Source organism: Capra hircus, chromosome 26 (genome assembly GCF_001704415.2).
Source record: "Capra hircus breed San Clemente chromosome 26, ASM170441v1, whole genome shotgun sequence".
Taxonomy (NCBI): domain Eukaryota; kingdom Metazoa; phylum Chordata; class Mammalia; order Artiodactyla; family Bovidae; genus Capra; species Capra hircus.
Genome location: NC_030833.1, coordinates 34,300,098 through 34,317,672, shown reverse-complemented (window position 1 = coordinate 34,317,672; position 17,575 = coordinate 34,300,098). Strand labels below are relative to the sequence as shown.

The 17,575-nt window shown below is 41.1% G+C and overlaps 1 protein-coding gene across 2 annotated transcripts in view; it reads left to right on the top strand.

The window, feature by feature from the left end:
• The window catches only part of ENTPD1 (ectonucleoside triphosphate diphosphohydrolase 1), a 99,999-nt gene extending 89,165 nt beyond the window's left edge, over positions 1 to 10,834 (top strand). For both annotated transcript variants that reach the window (XM_013975163.2, XM_005698264.3), the window contains exons 9-10: positions 4,053 to 4,190; positions 6,334 to 10,834. In XM_013975163.2, coding sequence (XP_013830617.1) covers positions 4,053 to 4,190; positions 6,334 to 6,540 — 345 coding nt within the window. In that variant the 3' untranslated portion in view covers positions 6,541 to 10,834. The remainder of the gene's footprint in view (positions 1 to 4,052; positions 4,191 to 6,333) is intronic.

Below are 17,575 nucleotides of genomic sequence, written 5' to 3'. Positions count from 1 at the left end.
GCATTCCATGATAACTGGCCATACAATGGATTAAACAAAAAAGGTCTTAATGATTTTCACCTAATTTGAAGTGTGGCAATAGGCAGTTGCTGGCATGGGTTCAACAGGTTAACTATCTTCAATCATTCTTCGGTTCTTGTTAGGCCTCTTTCCTCATGGAAACAAGGTGTAGCTTCAGCGATCACATCCAGACACATCAGTTCCTTTTTACAGGAAAGCAAAAGCTAGCCCAGAAGCTCCTTAGTAGTCTTTCCTCTTACATCTCATTGGCCAGGGCTAGCTGAGAAAGCAGGATGCAGGATTTTACAAATGGCTTCAGTCAGTTCAGTCGCTCAGTCGTGTCCAACTCTTTGCGACCCCATGAGTCGCAGCACGCCAGGCCTCCCTGTCCATCACCATCTCCTGGAGTTCACTCAGACTCACGTCCATCAAGTCAGTGATGCCATCCAGCCATCTCATCCTCTGTCGCCCCCTTCTCCTGCCCCCAATCCCTTCCAGCATCAAAGTCTTTTCCAATGAGTCAACTCTTTGCATGAGGTGGCCAAAGTACTGGAGTTTCAGCTTCAGCATCATTCCCTCCAAAGAAATCCCAGGACCGATCTCCTTCAGAATGGACTGGTTGGATCTCCTTGCCGTCCAAGGGACTCTCAAGAGTCTTCTCCAAAACCACAGTTCAAAAGCATCAATTTTTCGGCACTCAGCTTTCTTCACAGTCCAACTCTCACATCTATACATGACCACTGGAAGAACCATAGCCTTGACTAGACGTACCCTAGTCGGCAAAGTAATGTCTCTGCTTTTGAATATGCTGTCTAGGTTGGTCATAACTTTCCTTCCAAGGAGTAAGCGTCTTTTAATTTCATGGCTGCAGTCACCATCTGCAGTGATTTTGGAGCCCCCCAAAATAAAGTCTGACACTGTTTCCACTGTTTTCCCATCTATTTGCCATGAAGTGATGGGACCAGATGCCATGATCTTCGTTTTCTGAATGTTGAGCTTAAGCCAACTTTTTTACTCTCTACTTTCACTTTCAGCAAGAGGCTTTTTAGTTCTTCACTTTCTGCCATAAGGTGGTGTCATCTGCATACCTGAGGTTATTGATATTTCTCCTGGCAATCTTGATTCCAGCTTGTGCTTCTTCCAGTCCAGCGTTTCTCATGATGTACTCTGTATATAAGTTAAATAAGCAAGGTGACAATATTATAGCCTTGATGTACTCCTTTTCCTATTTGGAACCAGTCTGTTGTTCCATGTCCAGTTCTAACTGTTGCTTCCTGACCTGCATATAGGTTTCTCAAGAGGCAGGTCAGGTGGTCTGGTATTCCCATCTCTTTCAGAATTTCCCACAGTTTATTGTGATCCACACAGTCAAAGGCTTTGGCATAGTCAATAAAGCAGAAATAGACGTTTTTCTGGAACTCTTGCTTTTTCGATGATCCAGCAGATGTTGGCTATTTGATCTCTGGTTCCTCTACCTTTTCTAAAACCACCTTGAACATCTGGGAGTTCATGGTTCACACATTGCTGAAGCCTGGCTTGGAGGATTTTGAGCATTACTTTGCTAGCGTGTGAGATGAGTGCAATTGTGCAGTAGTTTGAGCATTCTTTGGCATTGCCTTTCTTCGGGATTGGAATGAAAACTGACCTTTTCCAGTCCGGTGGCCACTGCTGAGTTTTCCAAATTTGCTGGCATATTGAGTGCAGCACTTTCAGAGCATCATCTTTCACGATTTGAAACAGCTCAACTGGAATTCCATCACCTCCACTAGCTTTGTTTGTAGTAATGCTTTCTGAAGCCCACTTGACTTCACATTCCAGGAGGTCTGGCTAGATACGACCAGCTTAGAGCCCTAGATCCATGATGAGCTACGTCTTGGAGCTGAGCACATTGTCTTCCACTGCTTCCCTTAACCCCCGAGGAAGACAGGCAGTTCACAGAATCTGCCACAGACACCACTGTGGTCAGACCATTTTTCCATCAGACAGGTTCAATATATATCCTGCTTATGATAGAAGCACAAGTTTTTTTCTGGTCTGAGGCACTGAGTCATTCAAGATCCAGTGCTACCTGATGAAAATTTCCAGGGACACAAGAGAAAGATATGGAGTTTCAGTTCAGTTCAGTTCAGTCGCTCAGTCATGTCTGACTCTTTGCGATCCCATAAATCATGGCACGCCAGGCTTCCATGTCCATCACCAACTCCCGGAGTTCACTCAAACTCATGTCCATCGAGTTGGTGATGCCATCCAGCCATCTTATCCTCCGTCGTCCCCTTCTCCTCCTGCCCCCAATCCCTCCCAGCATCAGGGTCTTTTCCACAAGTCAACTCTTTGCATGAGGTGGCCAAAGTATTGGAGTTTCAGCTTTAGCATCAGATCTTCCAATGAGCACCCAGGACTGATCTCCTTTACGATGGACTTGTTGGATCTCCTTGCAGTCCAAGGGACTCTCAACAGTCTTCTCCAACACCCCAGTTCAAAAGCATCAATCCTTTGGCGCTCAGCTTTCTTCACAGTCCAACTACGAGACCACTGGAAAAACCATAGCTTCAACTAGATGGACCTTTGTTGGCAAAGTAATGTCTCTACTTTTCAATATGCTATCTAGGTTGGTCATCACTTTCCTTCTAAAGAGTAAGCATCTTTTAATTTCATGGCTGCAATCACCATCTGCAGTGATTTTGGAGCCCCCCAAAATAAAGTCTGACACTGTTTCCACTGTTTCCCCATCTATTTGCCATGAAATGATGGGATCAGATGCCATGATCTTAGTTTTCTGAATGTTGAGCTTTAAGCCAACTTTTTCACTCTCCTCTTTCACTTTCATCAAGAGGCTTTTTAGTTCCTCTTCACTTTCTGCCATAAGGGTGGTGTCATCTGCATATACCCTGCTCTAAAAAAAAACAGATCATCTAGGAGTGGCTAAAAACAGCAGCTGTTTTAAGTCAACACTGTTGCAAAATGCATGGTGCTTTCATTCTGAAGATATGTGATTAATTGAAAATGAATGCTGTTCTCTTGGGCACTGACAACTGAGGAAGGAAGATTGTACAAGAGCCTGGACATTTGGAATTTTCTCTTAAGTATTTTGTCTGAGTTGCGACATGAAGGAGGATATTCAGGGCTTTCAGAAAGAGCAGTTCAGATATGCCTCAGCCCTTTACAAGAGGGAAGGCTTTTTGCAGCTGCTGGTGATCTGTGGAGAAAGACGAGCATCTTGGATTCTTGAGCAAAATGCTTCCTGAACTGGGTTCCAGAGCAGTGTTTGTTGAATGTAACTGTGCCAACTCACTGGAAAAGACCCTGATGCTAGGAAAGAGAGAAGGAAGAGAAGGGGAGAAAGAGGTTGAGATGGTTGGATGGCATCACTGACTCCATGGACATAAGTCTGAGCAAACTATGGGAGATAGTGGAGAACAGAGGAGACCGGCGTGCTGCAGTCCATGGGGTTGCAGAGTCAGACACGACTTAGTAACCGAACAACAACAACAAAGGGCAGGAAGCTGGGATAGAGTCAGGACTCCAACCCTAGTTCTTTTGATTCTACATGTTGAAATGTCTTAACAAAGATCAAATTTTCCCCACACTTAAAGATCTGTAAAATGAAAATACAGATACTATATTTACTGAATAAATGTGTGTATAAGTGGACAAGCTCATTAAACAAAAATTAATGATTTCTTTCATGTAACATTTTTTCAGTTTTGAATATATATGGAAAATGTTTCACAAGGGATGAAAAAATATAGTAAAATCCCGTGTTATTGAACCTATTAGACCGCAGAAACTAGATTTTTTTTTTCCTCCTGGAGCATTTATTAATGTGTCATAGAACCCTGTGGAGGAAAAGATTCCTTAACAAACCCTAAAGTATGAACCCCTGCACCCGTGGAAGGCGTGCAGCACCATTCCCAAAGCCCTCTGCAGAGGCCAACCCTCAGGCCCATGTGAGCTGGGGCTTTCTACTCCCTTGATCCGCTCAATAGTGAACATGACGGCTAGCGAGAAAGGCCTGTTGTACAAGTATGACGTTTTCTTCACTTTGCTTCCAGGTGGAGAAGAATTTTGATGATGTGAAGGAGAAATACCTGAGTGAATACTGCTTTTCTGGCACCTACATCCTAGTTCTCCTCCTGAATGGCTACCATTTTACAGCTGAGTCCTGGAAAAATATTCACTTCATGAACAAGGTTTGTTGGGTTAAGGGGGGGATGTCGGGTGGTAGTGACTGAGAGAGCTTTGAGTCTGAAAGAGGTCGGAGTCCGCCTAATTTAAATTTTGGCCCGATGTCCTGTTCTGCCACCTCACCTCTAACCCAAGCTGGCATTTTGTGCCTGGCATGTTGACCAGCCAAGTTGTGGGCATCCTATCTAAGGAGGTCTACTTACATTCTCAGCCTCACCTTTCTGCTCATATAACAATGACTAACCCTTTATAAGACAAAATATAAGATATTAAAGTAATATAACAGTATTTCAACAGCCACAGTGATTCTATGTGCTGGCTTCAACATCCATCCCAAAGGCCCCTTCATGAATCCAGAAAGGATGATCACGGTTTCTTATAAGGGGTGAAGGCCTTGTTAGTTGCAGCTTTAAGAATGACCAGTCTGAAAGCTCACTGTGAGGAATGAGAGGAATGACTGTGCATGGGGGCCTTTGCTTAAGAAATCAGGCTTAGCATAAGCCTTAAAGAAGCAACCTCATGGCTGTGCATTACCAAAGCATCACCTGCAGGCATTCAGGCCTGGAGCAACATTTACATTGGCAGTGAGACACATGAACACACTCGTCCCTGATGAAAAATATTAAGGACAGTGTTTCTCTACCTTTTAAACTCATACCAATTAATGGCAAAAACAATTTACCCCTTTATTAAATATGGTGACTTCAAGCAAAACAAAGCATTAAGACAGAGGACTGTGGTGGCCGTGAAAGTACTAGTTTCACCACACTCTTGTCAATATTGCCTTTGCTAATTTGAATCTTTTCCTCGTTTTAACATCCAAGTTTTCCTTCTGTTCCATCATAGTTTGTCTGTTTGAGAAAGATGTCTATGTCAGACTTATATTCTCTGAGGTACAACTCTGATCTGTTATTTCTAAACCCTAGGTGATAACTCCAGTAACTCTGGAGGCTTCTTTGACACAGGCAGTCAGACAAAGTTCCAGTTTCCCATAAAAGGAAGTGGGCATTTTACAAATTATTAATTCCTAGTACTGGTAAAGGCGTAGGGGAGAGGAGCATTTCACGTGATATTGGCTGGGATATAGACTGGCATAACCTTTGGGAAGACTGTTTTGGCAATATGTGCTAGAAGCCTTAAACATCACTGTGTCCAACCACTCCATCTCTAGGGTTTATAAATAATTGAATAAAGTGAGTAAAAATGACCATATAAGGTAGTTCATACCAGTGATGATGCTGCAGAAATCCCTTAAGAGATGTGGGATAATATCTACAAAGAATTGTTAAGTGAATTCTACATGCAATTTAATTCCACTTTTTTCTGTCAAAAACATGCACAGAGAGATTGGTAGGATATAACACAAAATGATAATAACAACTCCGAGTGATGAAGCAGAGGTGGTTTTATCTTCAAAAAAAGAAGATATCTGTACTTTGTGATTTTCCTACCGTGACTATATATAACTCATGTAATAGAAACATTTCCACAATTATTTATTATTCACAGACTACCTATATTTCAATACATTTCAAGGTGATTTGAAAATATCCCTAGGAAGATGGCAGGGTTGGAGAATGTTTTTTCCCTTGAGAATAATCCTTTCTCATGCATATGCAATGTCTTTGAACATCAGTCGAGTAAGACTGACTTGATGGGGATTATTCCCCAGGTTTTCCCCAGTTGAATTATAACAGAAGTCCTGGTTTTGTTTGGATTAGATTCCTGGGCCTGACATGGTTGTAGAAGGACAGGGACAGTCATTAATCTCTCATCTTTTCCCTGCTTCTGGTCAGCCTCCAGCCCCCTTCCCCACCTCACCTACCCACATTCACACAAACAGCAAAAGAGGAATGCAAACTTCCAAAGGCCTAATTTGAATTAAGTTCTTCTTGGCAGGAGACCTGAGCCATCATTCACCAAATTCTTCTCTGAATTTGAGGAATACAGTAATGAGGCCCCACACTCTCCTAATCACTTGCTCCTGTCTCCTCACAGCCATATTCCCAATTCAAAATATAGAAGGAATCCCTTTAGAGAACCGAACGTGGTGCTTTCACTTCCTAGTGGTTCAATGTTACGGGTAGGGTTGAATGAAAGCTCATTTAATCCTCAAACCAGAAACAACACTTTCCCCACTGTTTGCAGGTCCGGAGCACCAGCGTTGGGTGGACTTTGGGCTACATGCTGAACCTGACCAACAAGATTCCAGCTGAGCAGCCATTGTCCGCACCCCTCCCCCACTCCACCTATGTCTTCCTCATGGTCCTCTTCTCCCTGATCCTGCTCGCAGTGATCATCGTAGGCATAGTTGTCTTTCACAAGCCTTCGTATCTCTGGAAAGACGTGGTATAGCAGGAGCAGCTGAAATCTTCTGGCTGGAGTGAGAAAATTTGCCCAGGAAGCACTTTCCTCCGCAGTGGTGCACAAGGTCACCACTCTTGCTCACCAAGGCCAGTCTTGACCAGCATGAGGCTTCTTTGGCTTTTGCTAAAGCCTCTCCGTGGGAGGTATTCACCACCCTCTGCTTCAAGGACTTCCTGGCAGACACTGTCTTTTCTGTGAGTCTTTCCAAACTTCCCCCCTTTCTCTTTTGTACTCTCTGTTTGTGTGGGTCTTAAAGATCTGCCTCCTTTCATGATCATTGCTTTATAAAAGAACAATATTGACTTTGCCCAAAAGAACTGAGAATCTTGAGTCCTGTGCTGGGAAGCTGCCCTGGCTAAAAGAAGAATCTTGGGAACTAATTTAGTTGTGATCTTACAGACCTGTTTCCCATTTATTAAGAAAGCCGTACAATGCCTTTGGAGAAGACAGACACACGCCCAAGCCCAGCCTGCCCTTTCCATGGGAAAATTTTCTAGACTAAGCAAATGCGTGCTAGGGCAAAAGAGTCTTGCAAAGGAATTTCTGTGCTTATGCAGTAATAGTTAATCCAAGCCAAAAGAGGGTTTTTGCCTAAGTCACATATTCCTGGGTGATGCCAAAAATGATACAGAGTGGGACACCCATACCAGAGATTATTTTAAAAGCTGCTGTACATATATATATATAGGCATTCAGATATCAGGGCATATTATTTAGTTAGGTGTACACATGTCAGGAAGAAAAATACAGTGGCAACATAAGGTTGGAAAAATGCGTCCTCCAAAACATCTCCTGGGGTTGGTTTTCATTGTGGTAAAAGGCATAGAACCTAAAATTCACCATTATAACATAAACAGTGTAGTGGCACTTAGTACATTCACAATGCTGTGCGACTGTCATACTATCCAATTCCAGAATATTTTCATCACCAAGAAATTGGCCGGTGTAAGATCATCCTGAGGTAGACATGAACCATCAACCTTTCCATTTTGCTAAACATGCTAACCACTTGCACCACAAAGATGCTCCCTGAGATGCTCACTAAAGCCATGCGATATCTTCCTGTCCCAGGATCTAATTTAGTGAGGGAACTTCATGAGTGAGAGTGGCATGCCTTTTTGGTGTCATGGTATTTACACAACAAAGTGTGCCAGGAACCACATCTACAAGTATTACTGCTGGTTCTAGGTACTTTTCCTTTAAGCATCTTTGCCACAAGCACTTGTGGCCACACTGTCGCTGTAGTAATTGGCTTGGAAGCAATTTTGCCATAAAATATAAAATAATGGAAAATAAAAGAGGGGCAATTAAAGGACACAAGGAAATGAATAATGAAATTCAAGACACTATGAAATATAAAATGTTTGCGTACATTTCAAATGTGTGTAGATTCATGGCAGTACTGTACAAATAGCTTATTTTATTTTGCAGGTTGTACCTAAGCACTTGTCTTCCAAGTCTTTCATTCATAGCATTTTATACGGGGTTTATTTTTTTGGCTCATTGGTTTGTCTCCTCATTCTGCATCATACTTTTTCTTGTTCACTAAAATTTCTTCCTTCATAAAGAGTGATGTAAGTTTCCAAGTACTTAGAGGCATCTTTGTAACTGAGCTTTGTGCTGTGCTGTGAAAGCTTCTACACAGCTGTTGTTTGCTCTTGGCATACTGTTACGTGTCCGTTGACAAACATTCCAAAGCCATGTGGGAAACGTGGGTTTCCCTCTCCACCTTCTAGGACTGTGGCCTCTTTCTCCTCCAAAGTAGTGTTTCAAAATAAGAAACCAACTCTTGGGACAAATCAGTGTCATGCCAGCTGAATAAAGCCATCGATAATGTTGCCAACTAGAAGAAATGCTAACACATTTTAACCAGTTGAAACCAAACTGTCAAACAAAAAACTCTCACCTCGGTTATTTTATCTTTCACGGAGAATGTGCCTTATAGGCAATGAGTTATTTGATGAAAATGTTTGCCGCAAAAACGCTTGTGGCAGAGGTGTCAATGGCAAAGATACTTATGGTGAAGGTGCCTAGAACCCATTTCAACATGTAATTAATATGTAATTAATGAGATTTCTTATTTTTTAATATTAAGTTTTTGAAATTTGTTGTGTATATTACACTTAGAGCACATCCTAATCAGACTACATTTTAAGTGCTCAATAGCCATGTGTGACTAGTGGCTACCATATTAAACAGCACATATCAAAAAGTACATTCAAAGCTAAAAAACCCAGGCGATGCACTTTGTCTTTCTTTGGTGGGGCGGACTTCTTTTAACAGCTATAGATGCTGTAACATCCTTGCTATTATTTATTATATATGAAGTTTAACATTATCCTTAACAAGCTTTTCACATCCCAGCTCAGAATTTCACATTATTCCTCAGGTTTTGTTGTGTTTTTTTGTGACAATAGAGATGCCTGTCATTCAGACCAAGATGCTTGATGATTAACCCTAAACTTTAGAAAGTTTAATCTGGATTTAAAGATAATACAAGATAATTTGGATGCTTATATTCTATAGTCAAAGTGTAAATTTGAATATTAAAGATTAGTCTCTTAAGAGCTCACAAAGTTTACCATATAATAGTAAAATTACTATTAAAATATATCTTCATGTATTGTTGGTTTGAAAGATGAGTTGAATTTCACCAAAATGGTTTCATCCCTCTCTGATTCAGAGTCTGATAATGGCTATCTTGTTTGAACATAACAAGTTGCTCACAATTAGCCTGCACTAGCCAGGTATTTCAGTTTGTACTAGTTTTTTCTTTAATTTCTTATAACGACCTCAAAATTTCAGTGGCTTACCACAGTAAACATTGATTTTCATGTTCATGGGTCTCAAGTCAGCTAGTATCTCTGTTTCCGGCAGTAGGTCAGGTTCAGGCCTGCTCCATGTATCTCCCACTCTTCTTGTCTGGTGGCTTCCTGAGCCATGTTCTGAGTAGAAGGGACATGAAATGGACAGAAAATGCAGGATGCCTCTTCAGGTCTTGGCCCAGACTTGGCCCTGTCACTTCCATTCACATTCTACTGACCAAAATAAGTCATATGACCACCCCCAACTTTACCAACTGAAGAAACACTGGGGAAAATTGCAGAGTCATATGGCCAAGGACGTGAATGACCAATTGTTACAGAAAATGCATGAAACAGTGGGCACAATGCTTCAGTCTACCACAGCTTCTCATTACCTAAAAAGCATGTTCTCCATAAACTGAAACCTACTTATCTTGCCAAAGAATATCCTTTAAAAAATGTCATTTCTTCCAAAACATCACCAATTCCATCTTCTTTCCACAGCCTTAACCAGGATGCTCTGGCACCTCCCACATCAGTCTCACATTCTCCAAAATGACAGATTAACTCAGAGACCTTCTATTTATTTTCCTTATATGTTTAAGACAGTGTATAGTTAACTACTCAAGTTTTTATTTGCACAAGAATCTAATACAACTGAACATAATTGGTTTAATCACAATAGTCTTTTAATAGTTATTTTAATATTTATTTAATTATTTTAAATTAATTGGGAAAAGAATGTCTCCATAAACCTTCTTCTTTCAAAGTGGCATTTAAGACTACATGTTTTAAAAGTGTTGTTATGCCTTTTGTATTTCTCTATTTTAAGTAAATTAATTTCTAAATTTATATTGATGATATAATGATGGAATCACCCTCAACAGCACCTGAGTTGACTTTTTATTTCTATATCCCTTTTGCACGATGAGTATCAGAGAACATGGATTAGTCAATGAAAAGTGAGATACAGTCTCCTAAGAAACAACGTCATGTCTTATAGCAAGGTTCTAAGAAGAGAGGGGAGGAAAGTCCTGTGATAGGGAACAGTGTGTATTTAGGATGACTTATCCTGAGCTCTACCTTTCCTCATAAACTTGCTCCTCTTCCTGCATTTTATCATGATTAACACCACCACTTCCTTAAGGAACCAAGATCAGAATCAACTTTATCAGTGTTGAAGTGACAGGGGCTTGTCCTGGCCAAGACCTGCCCATTCTGCCTTTACAGCATTTTTCATTTTGATTCCCCTTTCCAATCTTGTGATTACCACCCCAGTAGAAACCTGATATCAAGAACAATGATCTTGTCTGCAATATATTACTTTTAGATTAATCAATGTTTGCTAAGCAGTTTGGAGACAATTAGTGTCCCATGTCATATTAATGCTTGTCCTGTGGGGGAAACAAGAGTTCTGTGCTCAAATAATTTGGGGGAAATTCTGGGTTAAATAAAATTTAATAAATTATTTTTTTTAATGTATTGAAGTATAGTCGATTTACAATTTGTGTGTTTCTTGTGTATGGCAAAATGATTCAGTTATATTCTTTTTCATATTCTTTTCCATTATGATTTATTACAGGATACTGAAATAGTTCCCTGTGCTATACAGTAGAATCTTGGTGTTTTTCTATTTTATATATCATAGCTTAATAATATATAATAATTATATAAAATATATAATAGTAATTAGCATCTTCTAATCCCAACCTCTCAATCCATCACTCCCCCAATCCCCTCCCCTTTGGCAACCACAAGTCTGTTCTCTATGTCTGTGAGTCTGTTTCTGTTTCAAAGATAAATTCATTTGTGACATTTTAGATTCCACATATAAAAATTTAATAAATTCTTCAGGAATCCTAAGGGCTTTTTATAAAAAGTAATGCTCATGCTAATTGCAGTTTGCATTTCCAAAATTTATTTGACTTAAACACTTTTTACTCCTGTAAAACAAATAATATTTCATGAAATACTAGTTTCCGATATCCTTATGATGCATCTTAACAAGAGCTAACTGATCTGGTCCAATTGCTTTAGGTTACAAATTAAACAAGAGTGGCCTGAAAGGTTATGTCGCTTGTTCTAAATTATATACAATTGCTAAGCCGTAGAGCTAAAGCTTTAACGCACATTTCCTGATTCTTAGTAAGTATGTTTCATAACATTTATAAAATATTAATATAAAATCATGTCTCTTTTACCCACGAAAGCCTTCATTTGGAGGGTCAATCCATGGTTTAGTCCATAGAATCGGATGGGAGATTGGCTGCTTCATCAGAATCCCAGATATCCACTCCAAGATTACTAGAGGAAAAATACCAACTCAAATTTTAAAAATTCAATCAGAAAGCGGCTTATAGGCTTTTAGGCATAAAAGCTGAGCACAAAGAAAGAAAAAAAAAAAAAAGGCAAATGGGGGTGGGGCGGTGCGAGGGAGGCAGGGAGGGGCGCCAGGGACTGAGGGCGGGCGCCTAACCAGGAGCAGGTACACACGGGACCGGCTACACACGCGCTATAGCCGCTGTAACCGGGACCAGGTGCCCCAAAGAGGCCCTGCCCCGGCGGTTAACCCCAGGTCTACCCCAGACCAGGGCATCGGCGCAGATTCCCGCGCAGAGTCTGATTCATCCGCAGGGCTCAAAACTGGAGCCTCGGCTGGCGGCGGGCGGGGAGGAGGGCGCAGCCTGATGATGCTATCATAACCTGGAAGACCGGGAAGAACCGCGTGATATGGAGCCTCCCATGGTCTCCGGGATAGCAGTGGGAGGAGAAGAGGAGGAAGTGCGGTAGGAACTGGGGCGAGGAGGCGGCCAGGAACCCAGGAGGAAGCCGCAGCAGCAGCCAGAGCTGACCGCCCACGGTCCGGTCCTAGAGGAAGGAGCTTGCGAGGCACACGGATGAGACTGCAGCCAGGGTGCAGATGGTGACTGCAACCATGAAATGAAAAGACGCTTGCTCTTTGGAAGAAAAGCTATGACCAGCTTAGAATATTAAAAAGCAGAGACATTACTTTGCCAACAAAGGTCTGTCTACTCAAAACTATGGTTTTTCCAGTAGTCATGTATGGATGGGAGAGTTGGACCATAAAAAAAGCTGAGCACCGAAGAATTGATGGTTTTGAACTGTGGTGTTGGAGAAGACTCTTGAGAGTCCCTTGGACTGCAGGGAGATCGAACCAGTCAATCCTACAGGAAATCAGTCCTGAATATTCATTGGAACGAGTGATGCTGAAGCTGAAGCTCCAATACTTGGGCCACCTGATGCGAAAGAACGGACTCCTTGGAAAAGAACCTGAATCTGGGAAAGATTGAAGGCAGGAGAAGGGGACAACAGATGGCATGGTTGGATGGCATCACCAACTAGACGGACATGAGTTTGAGCAAGCTCTGGGTGTTGGTGATGGACAGGGAAGCCTAGTGTCCATGGGTTGCAAAGAGTTGGACATGTCTGAGCAACTGAACTGAACTGACATATATTATATTAGTTTCAGGTGCACAACATAGTGATTTGGTATTTTTATACATTGAAATGATCACAGTAAGTCTAGTTAACATTGTCACCACACCAAAATTTTTCTTATAATGAGAACTGCTGCTGCTGCTAAGTCACTTCAGTCGTGTCCGACTCTGTGCGACCCCTGAGACGGCAGCCCACCAGGCTCCACCGTCCCTGGGATTCTCCAGGCAAGAGCACTGGTGTCAGTTGCCATTTCCTTCTCCAGTGCATGAAAGTGAAAAGTGAAAGTGAAGTTGCTCAGTCGTGTCCGACTCTTAGCAACCCCATGGACAGCAGCCTACCAGGCTCCTTTGTCCATGGGATTTTCCAGGCAAGAGTACTGGAGTGGGGTGCCATTGCCTTCTCCAATACTAACGACTTTCAAATAGACAATACAAATATTATTAACTGTGTTACCACACTACACATTACACATTCCCCTATGACTTAAGTTTGTACCTTTGAACCCTTTCACCATTTCTCCCTCCTCTGGCAACCACCAATCCAATGTGTTCTACTGTTTGAGCTTTTTTCTTTAATTTGTTTTTGGCTGATTGTTGTTTTAGAGTCCTCTATGTAAAAGTGAGGTCATACAGTATCTATGTTTCTGATTGATTTCACTTAGCATAATGCCCTCAAGGTTCATCCATGTTGTAGCAAATTCAAGATTTCTTTTTTTGTGGGTGAATAATATTCCACTGTATATACAAGCGTATCTCATTTGCTGTGCTTGGCTTTACTGCACTTTGCAGATATTGTGTTTGTTTTTTACACATTGAGGTTTGTGGCCACCTTGCGTCAAGCAAGTCTAGTGGTGCCATTTGTCCAAAAGCATTTGCTCACTTCTTGCCTCTGTTACATTTTGGTAATTTTGGCAATATTTCAAGCTTTTCCATCATTGTTCTATTTGTTGTGGTGGTCTGTGATCAGTGATCTGATACTATTGCAAAAATATTACAACTTGCTGAAGGCTCAAAAAATAAAAAGCAAATGGGCTCATCATTTGCATCTTGGAAAAATTGACATATTTTGCTATTTTGCCTTAATGGAAAGAATAAAGCTTAAGAACCATGAGGTAAAGGTCATCAGCCAAGCCAAATTTTAGAGAGGATTTTCAACTGTTAAGATATAAATATTATTTCCTGTGGCCAAGAGATCATAAAAATTAAGGGTTTAAGTTTAAGAACAGGCACTATGAGGAAAGGGTGACAGAAGAAATAAAGGTGGAAAGGGAGTAAGGTCAGGAGTACTAAAGTACGGGACATCAGACCTCCCTGACTCCACCCTTCCATATATTTTCTCTGAGTACCCACTCTTTCACTATCTGAAATTACCTTATTTGTTGAATCAGCACTATCCATCTATTCATTAGTTTATCCATTCAGCAAATATTAGTACTTATTAGGAGCCCTAAATGTGCCAGGCACTGTTTAAACACTTGTGTGTATTCTCAGTTGCTAAGTTGCGTCAGACTCCTTGTTACCCAAGGACTATAGCCCACCAGACTCCTCTGTCGATGGGATTTCCCATGCAAGAATACTGGAGTATGTTGCCATTTTCTTCTCCAGGGGATCTTCCTGACCCGGGGATCAAACACAGATCTCCTGCTTGGCAAGCAGATTTTTTTTACCACTGCACACCACCTGGAAGCCCATTTAAACACTTAAGAGATATTGTAATCAAACAAGGCTAAATCCCTGTTCTCAAACGAGAAGTAATAGTTTAGTTCAGCTCAGTTCAGTTCAGTCGCTCAGTCATGTCTGACTCTTTGCGACCCCATGAATCGCAGCATGCCAGGCCTCCCTGTCCATCACCAACTCCCGGAGTTCACTCAGACTCATGTCCATCGAGTCCGTGATGCCATCCAGCCATCTCATCCTCTGTCATCCCCTTCTCCTCCTGCCCCCAATCCCTCCCAACATCAGAGTCTTTTCCAGTGAGTCGACTCTTTGTATGAGGTGGCCTAAGTACTGGAGTTTCAGCTTCAGCATCATTCCTTCCAAAGAACACCCAGGACCGATCTCCTTTAGAATGGACTGGTTGGATCTCCTTGCCGTCCAAGGGACTCTCAAGAGTCTTCTCCAAAACCACAGTTCAAAAGCATCAATTCCTCAGTGCTCAGCTTTCTTCACAGTCCAACTCTCCCATCCATACATGACCACTGGAAAAACCATAGCCTTGACTAGATGGACCTTTGTTGGCAAAGTAATGTCTCTGCTTTTCAATATGCTATCTAGGTTGGTCATAACTTTCCTTCCAAGGAATAAGGAAATTTAAGTTAATGCAATAGACAGTGACTGGTGGAGAAGGACAATATTAAATAAGACAACCAGGGAAGGCTGACTCTAAAGTGGTGATATTTAAACTAAGAGGTCAGCCATGCAAAGATAGAACATTCTAGGTAACGGGAACAGCAGTGCAGAATTCCTTCATATAACGCCTTGCTAGTCCACACAAAGACAAGATAAGAGAAGGGATCTGGTCTTTCTTATTCAATATTGACTTCTCAGAGCCAAACAGAGTTCTAGGACACAGTGGGTGCGCCATAAATACTTATAGAATGAAAAGGAATAGGCAGTGTGTCCTGTATTATAGCACCTACTCTATTATATTTGCTGGTTAACTTACCTATTTGAAGGTAAGGGCTCTTCCTGACCTCTGTAGCCATGTTTAGTACTATATCTGACATGTAGAGATCTTAGGAGAACTGCTAAGCAGCGTATAAAAGATGCTGAATGAATACTATATCTTTATTAAAGAAGAGAAAATTAAACAGAAGATATTCTTTAGGAATGCCTGCTGAAAATATGCTAAGATACATAAGATTTTTGAACTGTTCCAATGTTGCTTAGGTTTTTTTTTTTTAGGGGGGTGGGTGTGAGTGCTGCGCCACACAGTTTACAGGATCTTAGATCTGGGACCAGGGATTGAACTGGGCTCCCAGAAGTGGAAGTGCAGAGTCCTAACCATTGGACAGCCAGGAAATTCCCTGTTGCTTTGTTTCAAAAAGAAGAAAACTGACATCTGGACATGTTATAAAGGAAATTTTCTCAGAGATAATGGCTAGATAAAAAGATGAGAAGAATTATATCTTAGTTTAAGAACAGCAATCACTACCTTAACAGAATACTGAGTTCAAAAAGTTACTTTTCTAAATTCTAGTAAAGTGTTGATTTTCTGGTACTTTGCCATCTGTTGGGAAGAACATTTCCTCAGGTAAGGGCTATAAATAAGCACAAGCAAAAGGTTTCCAAGAGAAGGAAAACATGAGAGAGATTTAATTGAGGACTTCTTATAAGAAATAGAAATGAGTTAGCCAGTAAATTTTCCTCCTAGAATACTTGAATAAATACTGGGAAGGAAATTTCTAACTCCCAGGCAAAATTCAGTTTCTAGCTAAACTTTATTTAGCCTGTGTGTGCTAAGTCGCTTTAGTCATGTCTGACTCTTTGTGACGCTATGGACTGTAGCCCTCCAGGCTCCTCTGTCTATGGGGATTTTCCAGGCAAGACTACTGGAGTGGGTTGCCATGCCCTCCTCCAGGGGATCTTCCAAACCCAGGGATCATATCCAGTCTCCTCGATTGGCAGGTGGGTTCTTTACCGCTAGCGCCACCTGGGAAGCCCTTTATTTAGCCTGCTGCTGCTGCTGCTGCTGCTAAGTCGCTTCAGTCATGTCCAACTCTGTCCAACCCCATAGACGGCAGCCCATCAGGCTCCCCTGTCCCTGGGATTCTCCAGGCAAGAACACTGGATTGGGTTGCCATTTCCTTCTCCAATGCATGAAACAGAAGTGAAAGTGAAGTCGCTCAGTCATGTCTGACTCTTAGCAACCCCATGGGCTGCAGCCTACCAGGTTCCTCTGTCCATGGGGTTTTCCAGGCAAGAGTACCGGAGTGGGGTGCCATTGCCTATCAAGCACTAAAAAAAAGACTTTAGTACATTGTAGAATAAAACAGATGTAGTCTCTAAAAACAAATATAAAACAGTCATTCTTCTATGAACTATTAAATAAGCTTTACCAAATACTTATGATTTGAAAAGAAAATGTGATTTTAAAAATTGAGTATAGGAATAAAAGCACAAAGCCAAAGCGAGTCTATAAAATATCTACAGTGAGAAGGAAGAAGACAACTTAAGGTGACTGACAGCTACCAGAAAATTAAGAGACGAGCTTGAATAATATTGTGCAAAACTAAAAATACAAAGTATATATGGAGAGTGGTTAATGATCCCAGAGATCATTAACAAAGAAAAGCTGCAGGATTTGACTGGATTGTTGGTGATCTCTGGGAAGGCAATTTTAATTAAATGGTAAAAACAAAGTAGATACAGTAATCCCTGCTTATTTGTAGGGAACACATTCCAAGACTCCCAATGGATATCTGAAACTGTGGATAGTACTTAACTATATATATACTATGTTTTCTCCTATATCATATATATGATAAAATTTATAAATTAGGCACATAAGAGATTGACAACAATAATCAATCATAACTTTTATTACAGTATATTTCTGTAACTGTTTTATTTTATTACTGGTTACCGTCAATCTCATGTGCCTAATTAAAAAATAGAACATTACAGCAATATACTGTAATAAAAGTTACATGAATGTGGTTGGTCCCCTTAATCAACTTCAGTTCTCTTGGAAATGTGGCAGTGCTTCTTCACTAGCAGACGCAGCCTCTCCAGTAATTGTTAACATTTTTCAGTACAAAA